General features: G+C 46.4%; 1 protein-coding gene across 1 annotated transcript in view; it reads left to right on the plus strand.

The window, feature by feature from the left end:
• Positions 1-16396, plus strand: part of HMGXB3 (HMG-box containing 3) — a 46059-nt gene extending 29663 nt beyond the window's left edge. Inside the window, exons 13-20 of the mRNA XM_090288398.1 lie at positions 185-312; positions 4029-4160; positions 5503-5687; positions 9444-9663; positions 11024-11157; positions 12167-12283; positions 13815-14024; positions 14983-16396. Coding sequence (XP_090144524.1) covers positions 185-312; positions 4029-4160; positions 5503-5687; positions 9444-9663; positions 11024-11157; positions 12167-12283; positions 13815-14024; positions 14983-15447 — 1591 coding nt within the window. The 3' untranslated portion in view covers positions 15448-16396. The remainder of the gene's footprint in view (positions 1-184; positions 313-4028; positions 4161-5502; positions 5688-9443; positions 9664-11023; positions 11158-12166; positions 12284-13814; positions 14025-14982) is intronic.
• Positions 16397-16493: the final 97 nt, after the last annotated feature.

The raw sequence follows: 16493 nt of genomic DNA on the forward strand, positions 1-16493 counted from the left end.
CCAGATTCCAACAAAGTGGGAACACATACCTAGAAAGCCTTGGGACACAAGTTCTAGCACCTTCATTGTCCTGCTGCGGTCAAGTCTTCAGAATTTTGCTATACATCACTGAGCCCAGGAGATTGATTAATTATTGAGATGTTGATACCCCTTCTGTTTTTGTTGGTGATGTTTTGGGTACTAGCTCCCTGGCTGGGCCCCAGGAGTGCTGGCTGCTGACAGCCAACCGGCTACAGGTGGTGACTGCCCAGGTGAAGATGTGTCTGAACCCCCACTGTCTGGCCCTGCATAGCTTCATGGACATCTATACAGGTGGGTGCCAGCCTTTCTTCTCTCAGTGGGCCCCCAGGGCAGGCTTGAGAACAGCCTCTGTGGGTCAGACCTCTGGTCCTCTGAGCACTGGACCTTCTTTCAGCTGGGGCTTCTGAGGAAGAGAGGATTTTTCCTCCTGGTTGTATCAGCCCCAGTATATGTTTACCACTCAAGTATTGGAATTATCTGGGATTTTTAAACAAAGTTACTTCTATATATTTTTAAATTTTGTATTTTTAATCCTCACCAGAGGACGTGATTCTTGATCTTTTTACAGACAGAAGAAGGGAGGGGGAGAGAGGGAGCGAAACATCAATATAAGAGGGAAACATCAGTTTTTCACCTCTCGTAATGCCCCAAAACCGGGGACCAAACCTGTAGCCTAGGTGTGTGCCCTGACCAGATATTGAATTCACGACCTTTTGGTTTACAGGACAACAGTCCAACCAAGCCACACTGGCCAGGACTAAACAAAGTTACTTTTAAAATAACAGATCTTGATTGTAGAAAAACTGGAAAATGCTGACAAGTAGAAAGAGAAAACTGAAAATAACTAGTAATCCTGCCATGAGATAAACATTTAATGTTGTGCTCTCTAATCCCAGGTATGTTCATCACCAGAGAATATAGGGAAGTATGGAGGGATTTTTAGGTTTATAGCTTTTCTTAAAACAAAAATGGGGTTCTGCTGGATGTTGTTTTGGAATGTATAGCCTTCATTATTTATTTTGGGAAAATGGTCAAAAGTGGTATCGCTGCATCTTCACCCATTTCCCCTCCACTCATCAATGTCAAACGTTTATTGAATATTCATCATGTGTCAACCACTGTGAGAATTTGAATCTGGAGTTTTATTTGTAGAATTGCGTGCTGGAAATTAAAGAGTATTTGTTATTTATTCTCTCTGTCTTCATACCTTTATGGTGCCTCATTTGGAATTTATGCTTTCAATGTCTTGTATCACCAGATCGAGTTTGTACTATTTTAGGCTCTTACCAACAGTAAATGGAATGCCATTTCCTTGCATTCTGTCTAGGCCAGTAGTACCTTAGGATTATTTATGTGTCTATACACACACACACATATTTTTATTTTAACTTCATTTTTAAATTTACTTTGTTGTTCTGTGGTTTTGAGTTCTGACAGATGCACTGAGTTGTGTTCTGCCAACACGACCAGTATATAGAAGACTTCCATCGTCCCAGAACATCGTCTTGTGCTGTCTCTTTGTGATCAGGCCCACCCTGTACCCTAACCTCTAACAACCATTTGATATGCTCTTCATCTCTATCGTTTTATCTCTCCAGAATGTCATAAATCCAATCGTAGTATGTAGCATTTTGCATCTGGTTTTTAACCATAATACCTTACAGAGTCACTCATTTTTTAATGTATCAGTAATTTGTTCCTTTTTATTGTTGAGTAGTTTTGCATTATATGAAGTACCACAATTTGTTTATCTTTTCTTCACTTATTGAAGTTGAGGGATGTTTGGATTGTTAGCAGTTTTTGGCAGTTATGAATAGAGCTGCAATGAACATTCATATGCAGGGTTTGTGTGAACATGAATTTCATTTCTTTTTGGTAAATACCTAGGAGTCAGATTATTGCTCGGCTAGATGGTAAGTGTATATTTAATATTATAAGAACTTTCCCAACCATTTACTTACGTATCTGTACCATTTTGCATTCTCTCCAACAATGGCTGAGAGTTCTGGTTTGCTCTGCTGGCTAGCACTTAGTATTGTCTATTTCTTGTTTTTGTATTTTAGCCATTCTAATAAGTATGTGAGTGGTATTTCATTGTGGTTTTAATTTGTATTTCCTTGATGACTAATGATGTTGAACATATTTTCTTGGGTTTGTTTGCCATCTGTGTGTCTTATTTGGTGAACTATCTGTTTGATCTTTATTTAGCCCATTGAATCAGGTTGTTTGTTTTCTCACTGTTGAGGTTTGGGAGTTCTTTGTAACTCTGGATCCAAGTCCTTAGTCAGATAAGGGATTTGAAGATATTTGCACTGAATCTGTGGCTTGTCTTTTCAATGTCTTAATAGAATCTTTCACAGAGCAAACACTTTTTTTTTTAATGGTGAAAAAGGAAAGGGGTTGTTTATTTAAAAATTACACAAATTCAGAATAATGACCAATTTCTGCTGTTAAAGTCCCACTCCCTTTAAAACACCCAAAACCACATAACTGTGCCTCCATTTGCCCAACCAGGCTGGTTTCAGAGTACGCCAGTCACAGGTACGATCTTTCAGTTCAGCTCCAAGCATCCCTCACGAATCCGTGCTGGGCTTGGCGGGTCGCCACACAGCTCTGTCAGCTCTGCCGTAGTCTTCCCTTTCTTCCTCCAGACCTCGTGGCTCTTGCTCCACACTGCGTGGCTTCCCCCTTACACACCAGACCTCCTGGCTGACTCCTCTCTACACCCTTTCAGCGCAAACATTCTTATTATGATAAAGACCAATTCATCAGTTTTCTTTCTTTAATTCATCATTTTTTTCTTTAAGGGATATGCTTTGATGTTCTGCCTAAGATCTCTTTGCCTGGGTGACCCAAGTAATATTTTCTTCTAAAAATTCTATAATTTTATGGTTTATATTTAGGTCTATGAATTAATTTTTGTATAAAGTGTGAGGCTCAGATCGAGTTCATTTTTGTTTTTGCCTTATTGACCTCCAGTTATACTATCATTTGTTGAAAAGTAGTTCTTTCTTCAAATGAATTGCCTTCATTTGTTGAAATCAATTTATCATACATGTGTGGGTCTGTTCCTGCATTCTGTTCTCTTCCATTTGTTTCTGTTGTTTATTCTTTTGTCAGCATCACACTGTCTTGATTACTGTAACTTTCATAGCATGTCTTACAATTAGGCAGTGTGAGTCTTCCAACCTTGCACTTGCCTGAATTGTACCCTGAATTGTTTGGGCTACATAAGTTCCTTTGCATGTCCGTATAAAATTTAAGAATCAGCTTGTCACTGTCAACAGACTTCTGCTAGAATTTTAATTGGAATTGTATTGAATCTATAGGTCAATTTGGGGAAGTTTGACATGCTTAAAAATATTAAGCTGTCCCATCCACGAGTGTGTGTTTCTTCGTTTTATTAGATTTTCTTTTTTTTCATCAGTGTTTTATGCAATCATTGAGTTTGATTTTCTCCTTTATGGCTTTAAAATGTATAATCCTTAGAAAGGTTTTCCTCTTTCCTTATAGACTTTTTTAATGGAAACACTTATTCCATAATATGCTTTTGTGCAAATTTGTTCATTATTTGTCTTAAGCTGACTACATTTAAATTCCTCTGAGTCTTTTTTTCCCAAAATTTGGTATAGGGTTGATTTTATAACCTTTGTCATATTCCTTACACAACCCTGGGCTGAAGGACACTCCTGGTCTTTTCCCACGGTGCGGCTGTGAAAGGTCATGAGGACTGAGCTGGGTGGTAGGGAGATGCTTCCTTTTTTATATTAAAAAATATATACATATTTCATTACATTATTTTTCATTTAATAATGTGTTATGAACAAGTCCACCTCAGAGCATTTAGGTCTACCTTATTCTTTGTAATGATACATAGTTTGCTATTTTATGAATGCATCATAACTTATTTAAATATTCCTCTATTGGACATTTACTTTGTTCCCAATTTTTTGCCATTGTGGATGATGTTATAGTGAATTTCCCTGCTGTTTCCTCTTAACCTGCAGGTCTCTTTAATGTGGGGAACAAGCTGTTAGTGAGCCTGGACTTGCTTTTTGCAATCCGAAACCAGATCAAGCTGGGAGAGGACCCCAGAGTGTCTGTCAGTGCTGTTCTGAAGTCTGTGCAGGAGCAAACAGGTAAAGGTTGGCTCCCTCCCTTTCCCAAGGTTAGTCCTAAGCTCCCTAGGAATTTTTAGTGACGGGCTTTGGTTAAGAGGGTCATCTTGGGGGAGAGTCTGATATTTTGAAAAGGAGGTGTTCTTGGTCCCCAAACACACTTCTCTTCTTGAATTGTACACCTGCCAAGCTAACTTTGGAAAGAGTCTGTTCATACAGCCAGAGACCCTTAGCCTGAGGTTAAACTGACTAAGAAGCTCATCCTTTGGCCATAGGTAGACTTGGCCTCACTGCTTGTTATCAGACTCATTTTGAATACACAGCTTCTGGGGGTCGGCTGTGAGTCCCCAGGCTCATGCTGAGGAAGCCAGCCTCGTTACTCTTAAAATTACTTGTCCCTTGTTCTCCTTACTTACTTCTGTTCGTGCTTCTCCCATCCCATTCTTACAGGCTCCAGTCCTCCTGCATCTGCCCTGCTATGAGGGCAGATGGACTAGAGCAAAAGTTCTAGAGTCAGACAGGCCTGTGTTTGAGTCTTAGCTCTGCCAGTTAGTGGAATGTGATTTTGAGCAAGTTATTCTCTGTGCCTCAGTTTCTCCAGTTATAAAATGAGGAAAATGGTGGCTCATTGTTCATGCATTAAATGAGGTAATCTGAAGCTGTCTGTGCAGCACCTGGTGCCTGGTGTAGGTACTTGGTACAGGCAGATATAACTGAGTGGAGTTGTCCTCCAGGTTGCTGCCTGAGCACTTGAAGGCCAGGGTGCTTGACCCTTGAGGTGGTTAGTACCCTTAGGAGAGTCGTCGGCAGCCGTCCGTCTCGAGAGACGATGGTGTAGCTTCTTAAGAGTCTATCTGCACCGCCGAGAATGGCTGTGCAGTCCGACTCGGGAGTGACATGGTATCTGTCTCCTCCCGTGTTGAATCGACATCATGCGATGACGCTGAAGCTACAGAGCCTGGGCAGGGTAATATGGAGGGTCTGCTGTTGCCCATGCAGCAGACCCCCCCTCTCTTCGCAGCTGAAGGGTCCAAGGGAAAGACGGAGTCGATACAGCTTGGCTTCAGGTGCGCCGCAGGAGTTGCCAGTGTTGACTACAACGTCAAACCGCCTTAGGGACTCCGGCTCCGGATTTTCTGTCGGGGTTTACTCCCTTAGCCTTTCCCCTGAAGAGGTATGCCGCAAGGCAGCGGAGGTTTTTTGGAGTCAGAGTTTTCCTTCTCTGCCTTAGGAGAGTACTCTTAGGTATTCTTAGGAGAGAAGCCATCCTGCAGAATTGCTGTTCTTGCTGGCCATTGGCTCATCCCCAGTGGTCTCAGGGTCTTTTTCGGTGACCTGCTCAGAGCTCTTGATCCTCTTACAGAGAAGACGCTGACCTCAGAGGAGCTGAGCCAGCTGCAAGAGCTGCTGTGCAGTGGCTATTGGGCTTTTGAGTGCCTCACCGTCCGAGACTACAATGATATGATCTGTGGCATCTGTGGCGTAGCCCCCAAAGTGGAAATAGCCCAGCGGAGTGAAGAAAACGTGCTGGCACTGAAGAGTGTGGAGGTAAGTGCCTCCCGGCCACCATGGGTAACCTTTAGAACTGTCCTCACACTTTGCTGCCACCTTCCTGCATGATGTCCCCAGGGGCAAATGGCTCTAGTCCTGTCTTATGTGAGAAGAGTGAGTTTTTTCTGCCACTGCCCAGGTTTTCGTCTAAGGAAGGTCAGATGTAAATAGAGGCATTTGTTACTCATTCAGCAAATTTCTTAAGCATGATCAAGGTGTACTTTTTAGACACTTAGAAAATAAGAGTAAAAAATAAACCCACAAAGTTTTTGTGATCATGGAGCTCACATTCTGTTTTGGGGAAACAAGAAACATTAATAATTATATATATTAATATAATATCTACATATATTATATATAATAAATTAGAAGAAACCTAACAATGTGATAGAAAGAGGAATTGCTATTTTATAGCAGGTAGTTAGGGATGGCCTCTGATGCTGGGGGCAGGGGGCATTTGAACAGAGACTGAAGCCCATGCTCCTCTCTGGGAGAAGAACATTGCAGGCAGGGGGAGCAGCAAGAACAGGGTCTTAGGTGAGTTTGCTGGACATGGCTGAGGAACAACAAGGCGGCCGTTGTGGCTGGAGTGCGTGAGCAGTGGAGAGAGGTAGGATGCGTGAGGTTTAAGAGGCTGGATTCTACATGAGGTCGCATGGGCCATTTTAAGGATTTACACTGAGGGAAATGGAGAGACTCTGAAGGGTTTTGAGGACGTGATCTATCTTAGGTTCTTAACTTAAAAATGTTAACACAAAGATAACACCAAACTTGATAGCTTTATATATTAAGTCTTAATAAACATCTGAGATACCTGCAATTCTGGCCCTGACCAGTGTAGCTCAATTGGCTGGGCATCTTTCCACAAAGCAAAAGGTCGCCAGTTCGATTCCCGGTCAGGGCACATGCCTGGGTTGTGGGTTCAGCCCCTGGTTGGGGCACGTAGGAAAGACAGTCAACAGATGTTTCTCTCCCTTTCTTTCTCACTTTCTTCCCCGCGCTCTCTCTAATAAATAAATAAAATATTTTTTAAAAACATGATTCTGATCATAGAAGAATAGCAAATATGCAACCCATTGTATTATAACCTTGAAAACAAAACCAGACATTTAATATAATATAAAAAAATTGAAGTTAATTATATTAATAGGTATAGATGGTGAAGTCCTGAATAAGATAATAACAAATCAACTCTGACACTGAATAAAGTAATCCATTGTGACTAAGTTTATCCAAAGAAAGCTAGATTGCTTCAACATTAGAAAATACGCTACTTAACAGAGTAAAGGAGAAAAGCCATATGATTATTTCATTGAATGTAAAAGACGCATTCAATATTCTTCAATACCTGCTTATGATGAATCTCTTAGCAAACAGGGAATAGTAGGGAATCTTCCTTAATTTGGTATAGGGTTTTTAAAAAATTCCACAGGTTGATTTAAGTCTCTCCCACAATCATGTGCTGGGAGTCTGAGTCTGCACATAATCGCACTAGGTGCGAGTTTCCATCTCTGAACCCTACTGCTACAACCAAGAACCGGAACAGGAAGTGACTCTTAAGGCACCAGGCCTGTAGCTCACCTGTTCACCACCAGAGGGGTGGTGTGGGACCTTTGGAGAAAAGCTTGAGCCTGACCAGCTGAGCATATCAGGGATTTAATGCATGTTCTCATTTTCTTCTCTATTAAAAAGTCCATTTTTTGCTTAAGTATCTATATTTGAAGAATGGTGGTATATAACAAGACAGTGAAAACAAGCATACTGCTTCCTGGGGCTTTCTAAGTATTCCTTGTAGATAAAATGAACTGTAAAAAATTTTGCTTTTTGTATATTAGCTCACCAACAGGCTATTCTAGACTCATTCTAATCTGGCTGCCTAATGGTAACGTTAATAGTAGTGCAGCTGTGATTATTCAGCATTTTATTACACATGCCAAGTTCTTCCTCTGTGCTCAGTGCTGTACTGTATGACTGACCCCAACTCTGTGAGATTTGTGTAAATGCAGGGACCAAAGCCTAGGGGACCTTTTCTGTGCTTATTCAGCCAGGAAAGGGTGGAGCTGGGACTTGACCTCAGTCTGCTTGTCTGACTCCGGAGTCTGAACTCATAAGCACTGCCATGCTACCCTTAGCTCCTGGGTCTCTGAGCCCTGGTTTTTCTAAACACATCTGACCACTGAGTTTTTGATTTCCAGAGTAGACAGAAGCCCACCTCCTTACAAAGATCAGGGTTCTTAGTCCTGCCAGCGCTCTTTCCTCGTGGGGTAGCATTCTCTTCATTCTCAGTAGGCATGCCTTCCCTCCTGTGGGTGTGGGTATTTCTAGAGACCAGGACTTACTTTTAGTTTCTCCCTTTTGTGTGTGTGGAGTGGTGTGCTGTGTGTAGGGAGAAGAGGGGAGGGGTTACCCTGAAGTCTATGACATACAACAGGAAGTTACGGAACAAAACCTGGATATGCAGTTGTTTGTGAGGGGATTGTTTGGCTCCTCATTTCAGGGACTGTATAGAGGAGGCCCTCTCGGCTGATGACAGCAGCCATGTCAGTTGTGCACACAGCATGCTCTTGGCGTTTCCTGTCGCCTGTTCTTTGTGGTGAGGGTGGGCTCAGGACCTTGTGAAATTGAGGTTGGGAGACTTCATCATTTACTTGCAGCATGTGCTCATGTCCTGCGAGGAGGGGAAGGAAAGGGAGTAAGATGGGGGAGACAAATGTCTTGTGTAGAGCTGTGGTCCTCAGACTTGGTGGGCATGAGAATTGTGTTGGGCTGTGGCTCTCAAACTGTTTAGTAATGGAGGGTTAGCTTGGCCCCCACACATAGGGTTTCTGATTCAGTAGGTCTGGAGCGGAGCTGAGAATTTACATTTCTAACAAGTTCCCAGGTGATTGATGCTCATACTGCTGATCTAGGGGCCACACTTTGAGAATTGCTCATAGGAGGAACCTTTTTTTTTTTTTAATTTTTTCATTTTAGAGAGAGAGAGGAAGGAGGGGGGAAGAGAGTGAAACATCGATGTTGTTCCACATATTTATGCATTCATGGGTTGATTCTTGTATGTACTCTTGAGCGGGGATCGAACCTGCAACCTTGACGTATTGGGACGATGCTCTAACCAACTGAGCTACCTGGCCAGGGCCTACATGAGGATTCTTTTTAAAATGCAGACTTAGAGATTTTTTCATACAGATTGACATGCAGCATGGGTGTTAGCATTGCTAAGTGACACAAATGACTCTGCTCTAGGTAATGGGATTGGGGCCATACTTTGAGGACCGTATAAGGGGACCACCAGGAGAAAAACGGAGCAGCACAACTACTGGATGCCTACAGTAGAGAAGTGAATGCTACGTGAGGTTGAGGAGATAGCTGTGTGCTGACTGTTCTGGGAGGCCTTCCTGGAGGAGGTCAGGAAGCAACAGGGCCTTGGAAGTGGGTGGAATACCACTAAATGCTATTCTGATGATTCCTGCCAGTTGGTATAGAAACGAAGGGTGTGGGTTCTGAAACTAGACCTTTGTTCAGTCTCATCTGCCCTTACCCCAGTAGTCTCACTCAGACACCCCCAGGCTTGTCGGTGGCCAAAAGACAGTTAGGTACTGAGAGGTCTGATTGGGGGCCTCCCAGGAGTGCATGGCTGTCATACTGCCCCCCACCCCAGCTTTGGTTGCCCTGAGTGTATCAAGAAGGCAGGCTATTGTGTTGCTAATATTCTGTGGCTCCTACAGTTTGACCTTTTTTATCCTGACCTTTTAGTTCACCTGGCCTGAGTTCTTGGGCTCTAGTGAGGTAAACGTGGAGGACTTTTGGGCCACGATGGAGACAGAGGTGATTGAGCAGGTGGCCTTCCCTGCCAGCATCCCTATCACCAAGTTTGATGCCTCTGTTATTGCCCCCTTCTTCCCACCACTCATGAGAGGAGCTGTGGTCGTCAACACTGAGAAAGACAAAAACCTGGATGTACAGCCAGTACCTGGTAAGGCCACCTGGTGGCTGACTGGGGTCAGGGAAGGGCCCAGTCAAGAGTCTAGAACACTGTCCACGCTAGATACACAAATGGCAGAGCGGGGGCCAGGCCCACCTGGAGGGCTTCTTCTGGAAAGATTTGACAACCAGTGGCAGAATCCCCTAGAGATTAAAGTCATGGTGCCAGCCATGTTGTAGAGGACTGACCCAGACCACCCATGGTCAGCCCATTGGGGTGCACTCCACTGAACAGTGGAAGTCCTCGGAGAAATGCTGATGATGAGACTCTAGCCCCAAAGATTCTCATTGATAAGTGTAGGGAAGACAGAGGGTCTGTCTTCTAAATTGTCTTTTAGATGGTTTTGCAGATGCTCTGTGGCTATACATTGAGATGCCCTGTTGAGAGCATAGGTTTCTGATAACATGAGATTGAGTTCCAGCTATGCCACTTAGTATTAGTAGCTGTGTGACCCCACCAATTCCCTTCATTGCCCTGAGCCTCTGTTGCTTCATTCACAAAGGGGGCATGGTATGGTTACCCACCTCCTGGGCTGTTGTGAAGATTGAGTGATCTAATTAGTAGGGTTTGTTTTTTTTTTTTTTTTTTTTTTACTGCAGCTCAGTAAGAAATAGGTTCTGCATCATGACCCAGCATGATACTTATTGAAGTATGTACATGTGTGTATCTGTAACTAAAATAAAACTTTCATAAAACAGTATTTTTCTTACCAAGTGCAGTATACTTTATTTTCTATTTTATTTTATTTTTAAAATTCTGGATATGACCCACTAAATTGATTTTTCTAAGTATTTAATAGGTTGTGATCTACTGGTTCTCAAACAGCACTTCCTAACATTAGGTACTGGGGCCCACCTCCTGTTTGCTTGCTTCAAGGTCTAGGGATTGTGTGTGTTTGTTTTTTTGTTTGTTTGTTTTTTAAAGACCCCACATATTTCTGTTGATTAGGCAGGTACAGGAACATAGTGTATAGAGAGGATTTTAAAATGGGAGCTGCTGCTTCTCATTGTTGTAGTTGTGGTAAGCATCTGGGAACTTGGTTCTGAAAAACCTTTAAAAGGTTAAAAGCTGACCCATTTGGGAGTTCTTTGCAAGGGCGCTCAGCCGGATATATCCCCTAGATGTTCAAGGGCACAAAGCCTGTTCTGAGAAACTTCAAATCTCTGCAGAAGTCATAGACCTGCCTTGAGTCTGCACCCCCCAGCACCTGGGGCAGTGCTCAGGGCAGAGTCTGTTTCCACTCCTTACTGTGCTGTAGGCCTTGCCCCTTATCTCATCTTCATGTGTGAGGGACCGGGACCTCTGCTGGTTGATGGCAGTGCCTTCCCCTCAGCCCCATCCTCTCTTGCAGGCAACGGCAGTGCTTTGGTGAGGCTGCTCCAGGAGGGCACCTGCAAGCTCGAGGAGGTGGGCTCCTACAGTGAGGAGGAGCTGCGGCACCTGCTGAGGCGATGTGGCATCCCCTTTGGGGCAGGGGACTCCAAGGTGAGTGTCAGGGGGTAGCAGTAGAGACAGAGATGTTGGGAGCAGGCTGGTGGTCCGTTTCTCTGGGCAGGAATAGGAATGCCTGTGACTGGGCACCTGTGTTGGATGAAGGATGCTGGCAGTTGGGGAGGCCAGGGAGATAGTTGGCAGCCAGATTGTGACATGCATGGGAGGCCTTTCCCTCCAGTCAGTTCCTCTGTTGAAGGTACTGGCTTCAGAATCTGGGGCTGAGAGTCCTGGTCTCCTGCTTACCGTGTGGGACCTTGGAAAAGCACTATCTATGTATATCTATATATATAATCTATTTATTTTTAGAGAGAGTGGGAGGGAGAAAGAAGGAGAGAAACTTCAATTGGTTGCTTCTTGAGTGCACTCCGACTGGGGACTAACCCACAACCCAAGCACGTGCCCTGTTTAGGAATCGAACCAGCGACCTTTCACTTTGCAGACCAATGCCCCACCCACTGAGCCATGCTGATTAAGGCAGCACCTTATATTTCTGAGCCTTGTTTTCCTAATTTTGCAAATTAGAAATAACTGAAATACCTCACAAAATGGTTGTCAGGAAAACACTTTGCACAGTATCTGGGTGTCACCTATCCAGGTTCTTAGAAAATGAGTGCTGTGATAGTTCATAGAGTGTGTGGGATTATCTCATTCATGTATTATTTATTTTTCTTCATACTGATAAAGCTGTTGAATGTCTTATGTTTCCTTCAAGTTCATACTCAAATGTTAGCTTCCCTTTGAAGCTTTCCCAACCCTGTAAAAAATGGGAGGAACACAGGCCTCAGAGTGGCCTGGACAGAGGGACAGCTTGTTCTCTCAGGCTGGCTCAGGGTCCCCATCTCTCCCTAAAGGATATTGGGCTGGTAAGGCTCCAAGGTCCACTTTGGCCTTGACAGTCTCTTTTTTCACTTTGGGTACTGACGGGAGCATTTGGAGCTATACACAGGCCTGGTCCTTTAGAACTTACTGCTGTGTTTTTAATCTTGACCTCCTGCTTCAGGACAAGCTCTGCTTCTCCTTGTTGGCCCTCTATGAATCTGTACAGAACGGAGCCAGAGCTAGACAGCCCCCGCCTCATTTCACGGGGGGTAAGATCTACAAGGTGTGCCCCCATCAGGTAAGATGATAACGAGGAGCTGGGGGTGAATTTGCTCGTGACACAGTGCCCACAGTCTGATGGATCCCATTCATCCTGTGTGAACTGGCACTTAGCTCACTGGGCCATGCTTTAGGAGAGGCAGGGAGCCTGGATTGTCATCAGTGAGTATTTGTTAAGCACCCTACCATGTGCTGGCCCCTTTATCACCTGTTAAACATACAGAGATGAGCAACGATGTCTTTCCTTCCTAGTTGACCTCATTTTAGTGGGGAAACAAAGTCACCACAGATTGACATGCAAGGGCCTGAGATAGGCAGTGACAGGGAGGGACCTTCTGTCCATGGGGCAGCCAGAGAAGACTGAGAGCCCCAGTGATGAACTAGGGAAGGCTGGTTCCAGCAGAGAGAAGAGCGACCCCTAAGTCTAGTGAGCCAAGAGGCGCGAGGTTGCAGGGGTCACCAGAGTCCAGATCACCTAAGGTTTGATAGGTCAGAGTAACAGTTTGGGGGTGGTATTTTTTTTCTTTTCTGAGAGTGATGAGGGACCCATTGGATGAGGTTGAATGGGAAGTGGGATGGACATGGTGCAATTTTGATTTTAGGAAGATCACACTATCTGTAGAGGGTGTGGGCAGGGTAGGTGTCGGGATCACTCCAGAAGGGTCGTGTTGCATGACAGAGGAGGCCCAGGAAGACACTCGAGTGTGCCACCCTGTGCACAAGTACTGAACAGGAGAGGGAGGCGTGTGAGTGGGCAGGGTGACCTGGCTGTCAAAAGAGAATTAGGCTGTCAGCTCCTTTAACAAAGGCTCTGTCTGAGGGACATGCTGGATGCTCCACTCTGGCAGATCAGAGCCTGCTCAGGAGGTGTGTTCACATGACTACGGCCGTCCCAGAGCAAGCACTTGACAACAGAGGGACAGATGTGAGAGATCTCAGGGCTGTGATGGGAGAGCCGTGTCACTTGGAGGCAGAGCCAGGCCTGGGGGGCGTGAAGGTCGAAGGTGGAGGTGGAGGCAGAATTCTCCCATGTATGTACAGCTACCTGGCAGTGCAGGTGTTTGCTAGCCTACAGCTGGGTCTAATGGGGAGCTGCTTAGAATACAGATGCTTAGATCCCACCTACAGAGGCTTGTTTAGGGCTGAGGTAGGGCCCAGGAACCTCTATTTTTAACCAGTTCTTAAGCTGCTAGTGCTCTGCAGCCAGAATTGGGAATCACTGGGATAGATGGTGGTGCTGGGTAATGTGATGTGGCTGGGGGCGAGCGGAGGGGGCGGTGTGGAAACAGATGACCTGGGGGTGTTTCAGCCTCTGCTGAAAATCAGATACTCCCGCTTCTCTCAAGAGGTCAGGGATGAGCTGGCGGCTTCATTTAGGGACAGAAGTAGGAAGGAAGCAGAATGTTAAGGATTCTGGAAGTACGGCTGTGGCTTTAGTCACAAAACCTGATTGTTCATCTTCTCGAGAAGAAGCCACTTGAGAACTCGACTCAGTCTGTCTGCAAATCGGCTTCCTAATCCTATGCTGTGCCCCGCATCTCTGCCCCCAGGTGATCTGCGGCTCCAAGTACCTTGTGCGGGGTGAGAGTGCCCGTGATCATGTGGATCTGCTTGCATCCTCTCGCCATTGGCCGCCTGTCTACGTAGTGGACATGGCCACACCAGTGGCCCTGTGTGCTGACCTCTGCTACCCAGAGCTGACCAGACAGATGTGGGGGAGGAACCAGGGCTGTTTCTCCAGCCCCATGGAGCCAGCTGTGGTGAGTTTTCTTCTGAGGACCTGGAATAAATTCTGCAGGCTAACCACATTCTGCCCCCAGTTCTTCAGGAAGGCCTTGTCCTCAGGATCTTTTCTCCCTCAGGATTTTGTCTTGATGCTCTGGAACCAGCATTTACTCCACTAATTTTTACTCTGTGTGTGTGTGGCCACAGCATGTCACTTAGGGGTGCCCAGAGTGTCCCAAACATATATATCTTGGGGGTCAGTGTTGCCTTCCTGATAAGCCTAGAAAATTGCCACCTTTGAGTCTGTGGACACTGACATCCGAAAGGCCCCACCCAGCCCTATCTTGGACTTAACCATGAATATACTGCACGGCATGTCTGTTAGGGTCTGCAGGCACAGCAGCTTAGAAAACGCTGCCCTTATCCAACCCTCTCCTCTTAGTAAAAGGGGAAAGTAAAGCCTGGAGGGGGAAGTGGCCTTGTCTAGTGTCACACAGCATGTTAACGACAGAGCCCTTGTCTCTCTGTTCATGGTACATTGTACCAAGCAATAGTTCTTACCAGGGGCATGCGCCCTCCAAAGCCAGCTGTACCCTCTGCAGGAAGAAGCACTGGGGAGGTAACAGGAGAAAGGGGTTATCACTGTCATCACTGGCTGTGAGCTTGTGCTGAGTGCTGCAGGAGGCACTGAGCCTCAGCAGGAGCCACTCCCTCCCCACTCACTGCCCTGCAGCCCTGTCTCAGGTGACCAGACACAGTAATAAACAGTGGCAGCTCAGGTAATCCAACCTCGGTCTGGTTACTGTCCCCGTTCTCACATGAGGAAACTGAGGCACAAAGAGGCAGAAGAGGGGACTTGCCCCAGGGGACATGATGTGTTGATGTGAAGATTTAAATAGGGCTGATGCCCCCACAGCCTTCACTCTCAGCCACCACACAAGTCCCACCTTAGCCGTTTTGTCATGTTGAAGTGGCGTCTTACCTCTCTTGCAGAGCGTGTCCTGCCCAGAGCTCTTGGATCAGCATTATACTGTGGACATGATGGAGGCTGAGCACTCTGTCCAGCACCCGGTCACCAAGACTGCGACACGGCGCATCGTCCATGCAGGCACACGGCCCAGTCCTGGTGACTTCAGTGCTGGGCACCACTCTTTGGCCCTGTGTCCTGAGTTGGCTCCCTACACAGCCATCCTGGCCTCTATCACAGACAGCAAACCAAACAGTATCCGCCAGCGGCCCATTGCCTTTGACAATGCCACCCACTATTACCTCTACAACCGCCTCATGGACTTCCTCACCAGTCGCGAGATTGTCAACCGGCAGATCCACGACATTGTGCAGAGCTGCCAGCCTGGCGAGGTGGTCATCCGTGATACCCTCTACCGCCTGGGAGTTGCTCAGATCAAGACAGAGACAGAGGAGGATGAGGAAGAGGAAGTGGCCACAGTGGCGGAATAAGCCAGGCTCTTGTACAAGGATCGCACCATCTCTCAAGCCATAGTGAGGCCCTTCCCTGAGGCAGACCCACCCAGAGGCCCAGAGCGTGCACCTGTGGGGCGGGTCTCTGATGCTGGCACTGACCAAAGAGCTCCTGTTTTCTGAGTCTGGTGGGGCCTGGGTCCTTGGTTCTCAACCTTTTAGGGGTCAGGAAAGGTACAGTACATTCCTCACCAGCCCTGAGAAAGCACTTGGAAGACAAAGGATGTTCAACAGAGGGGAAGGGAGGCTAAGGGAAGGCCGGTAGCTGGCAGCTCCCCTGGGGCCTGCTGTGGGTTAGGGCAGAGGTCCGGGTGGGCTAAGGTGGAGCCTGGCACTCGGTGGGCAGGCTGCTGAGGCAGCCCTTCCTGCTCCAGGGAATGCCATTTCCTGCCCCACAGTCACAGGGGCTCCTAAGCCTATTGCCTTTGACTCAAGGCCTTGGGGGCTTCATTAGCTCTAGGGGCCCCTTTGAGCTCTCTCAGAGGAGGGGTGCACTTCGCTCCTGCTTTTCCTACACCGAAGTCTGGGGGAAGCTGAGAAGGGAGAAACAGCACAACCCTCCTCCAGGACTGTCCTCTCTGCCCGAGCTTTGAGAAAGAGGATCCCGTTCCTCTTTTCCCTGGCTGCTGCTGCTGCATCCTACATCCTGTCTAGGTTTCTTGGGGCCCTGGACCCTCGCCACAGAGGGGATGTGGCCCATCGCATGACGTATCCTGGCAGCAGTAGGAAAAACTCCCTTCTGTGAAGGGGAAGCAGACTGGGCTGTAAGGAAACAGTGGGGCTGGCTCAAGTGCCCAGGTTTGCTTAGGGCATGGAAATTGGCCGTGTGTTATTTAATTTATTGAGAGGAGTGGAGTAGGTGGCTTTTTTTTCCCCTTCCTCTTCCCCAGCAAGAACAAAGTTTATTAAATTATCTTGTTTGGGTGAAGCAAGAGTCAACTCCATGCTCATTGTGTGGGGCAGTGTGTTTGAGTTCCGGAGGTGCTGAGCCAGTCACTTGACATGAGGAAGGGGTGGCAGAAGGT

The sequence above is a fragment of the Furipterus horrens genome, unplaced genomic scaffold, assembly GCF_987537825.1.
Source record: "Furipterus horrens unplaced genomic scaffold, mFurHor1.1.pri manual_scaffold_10, whole genome shotgun sequence".
Taxonomy (NCBI): domain Eukaryota; kingdom Metazoa; phylum Chordata; class Mammalia; order Chiroptera; family Furipteridae; genus Furipterus; species Furipterus horrens.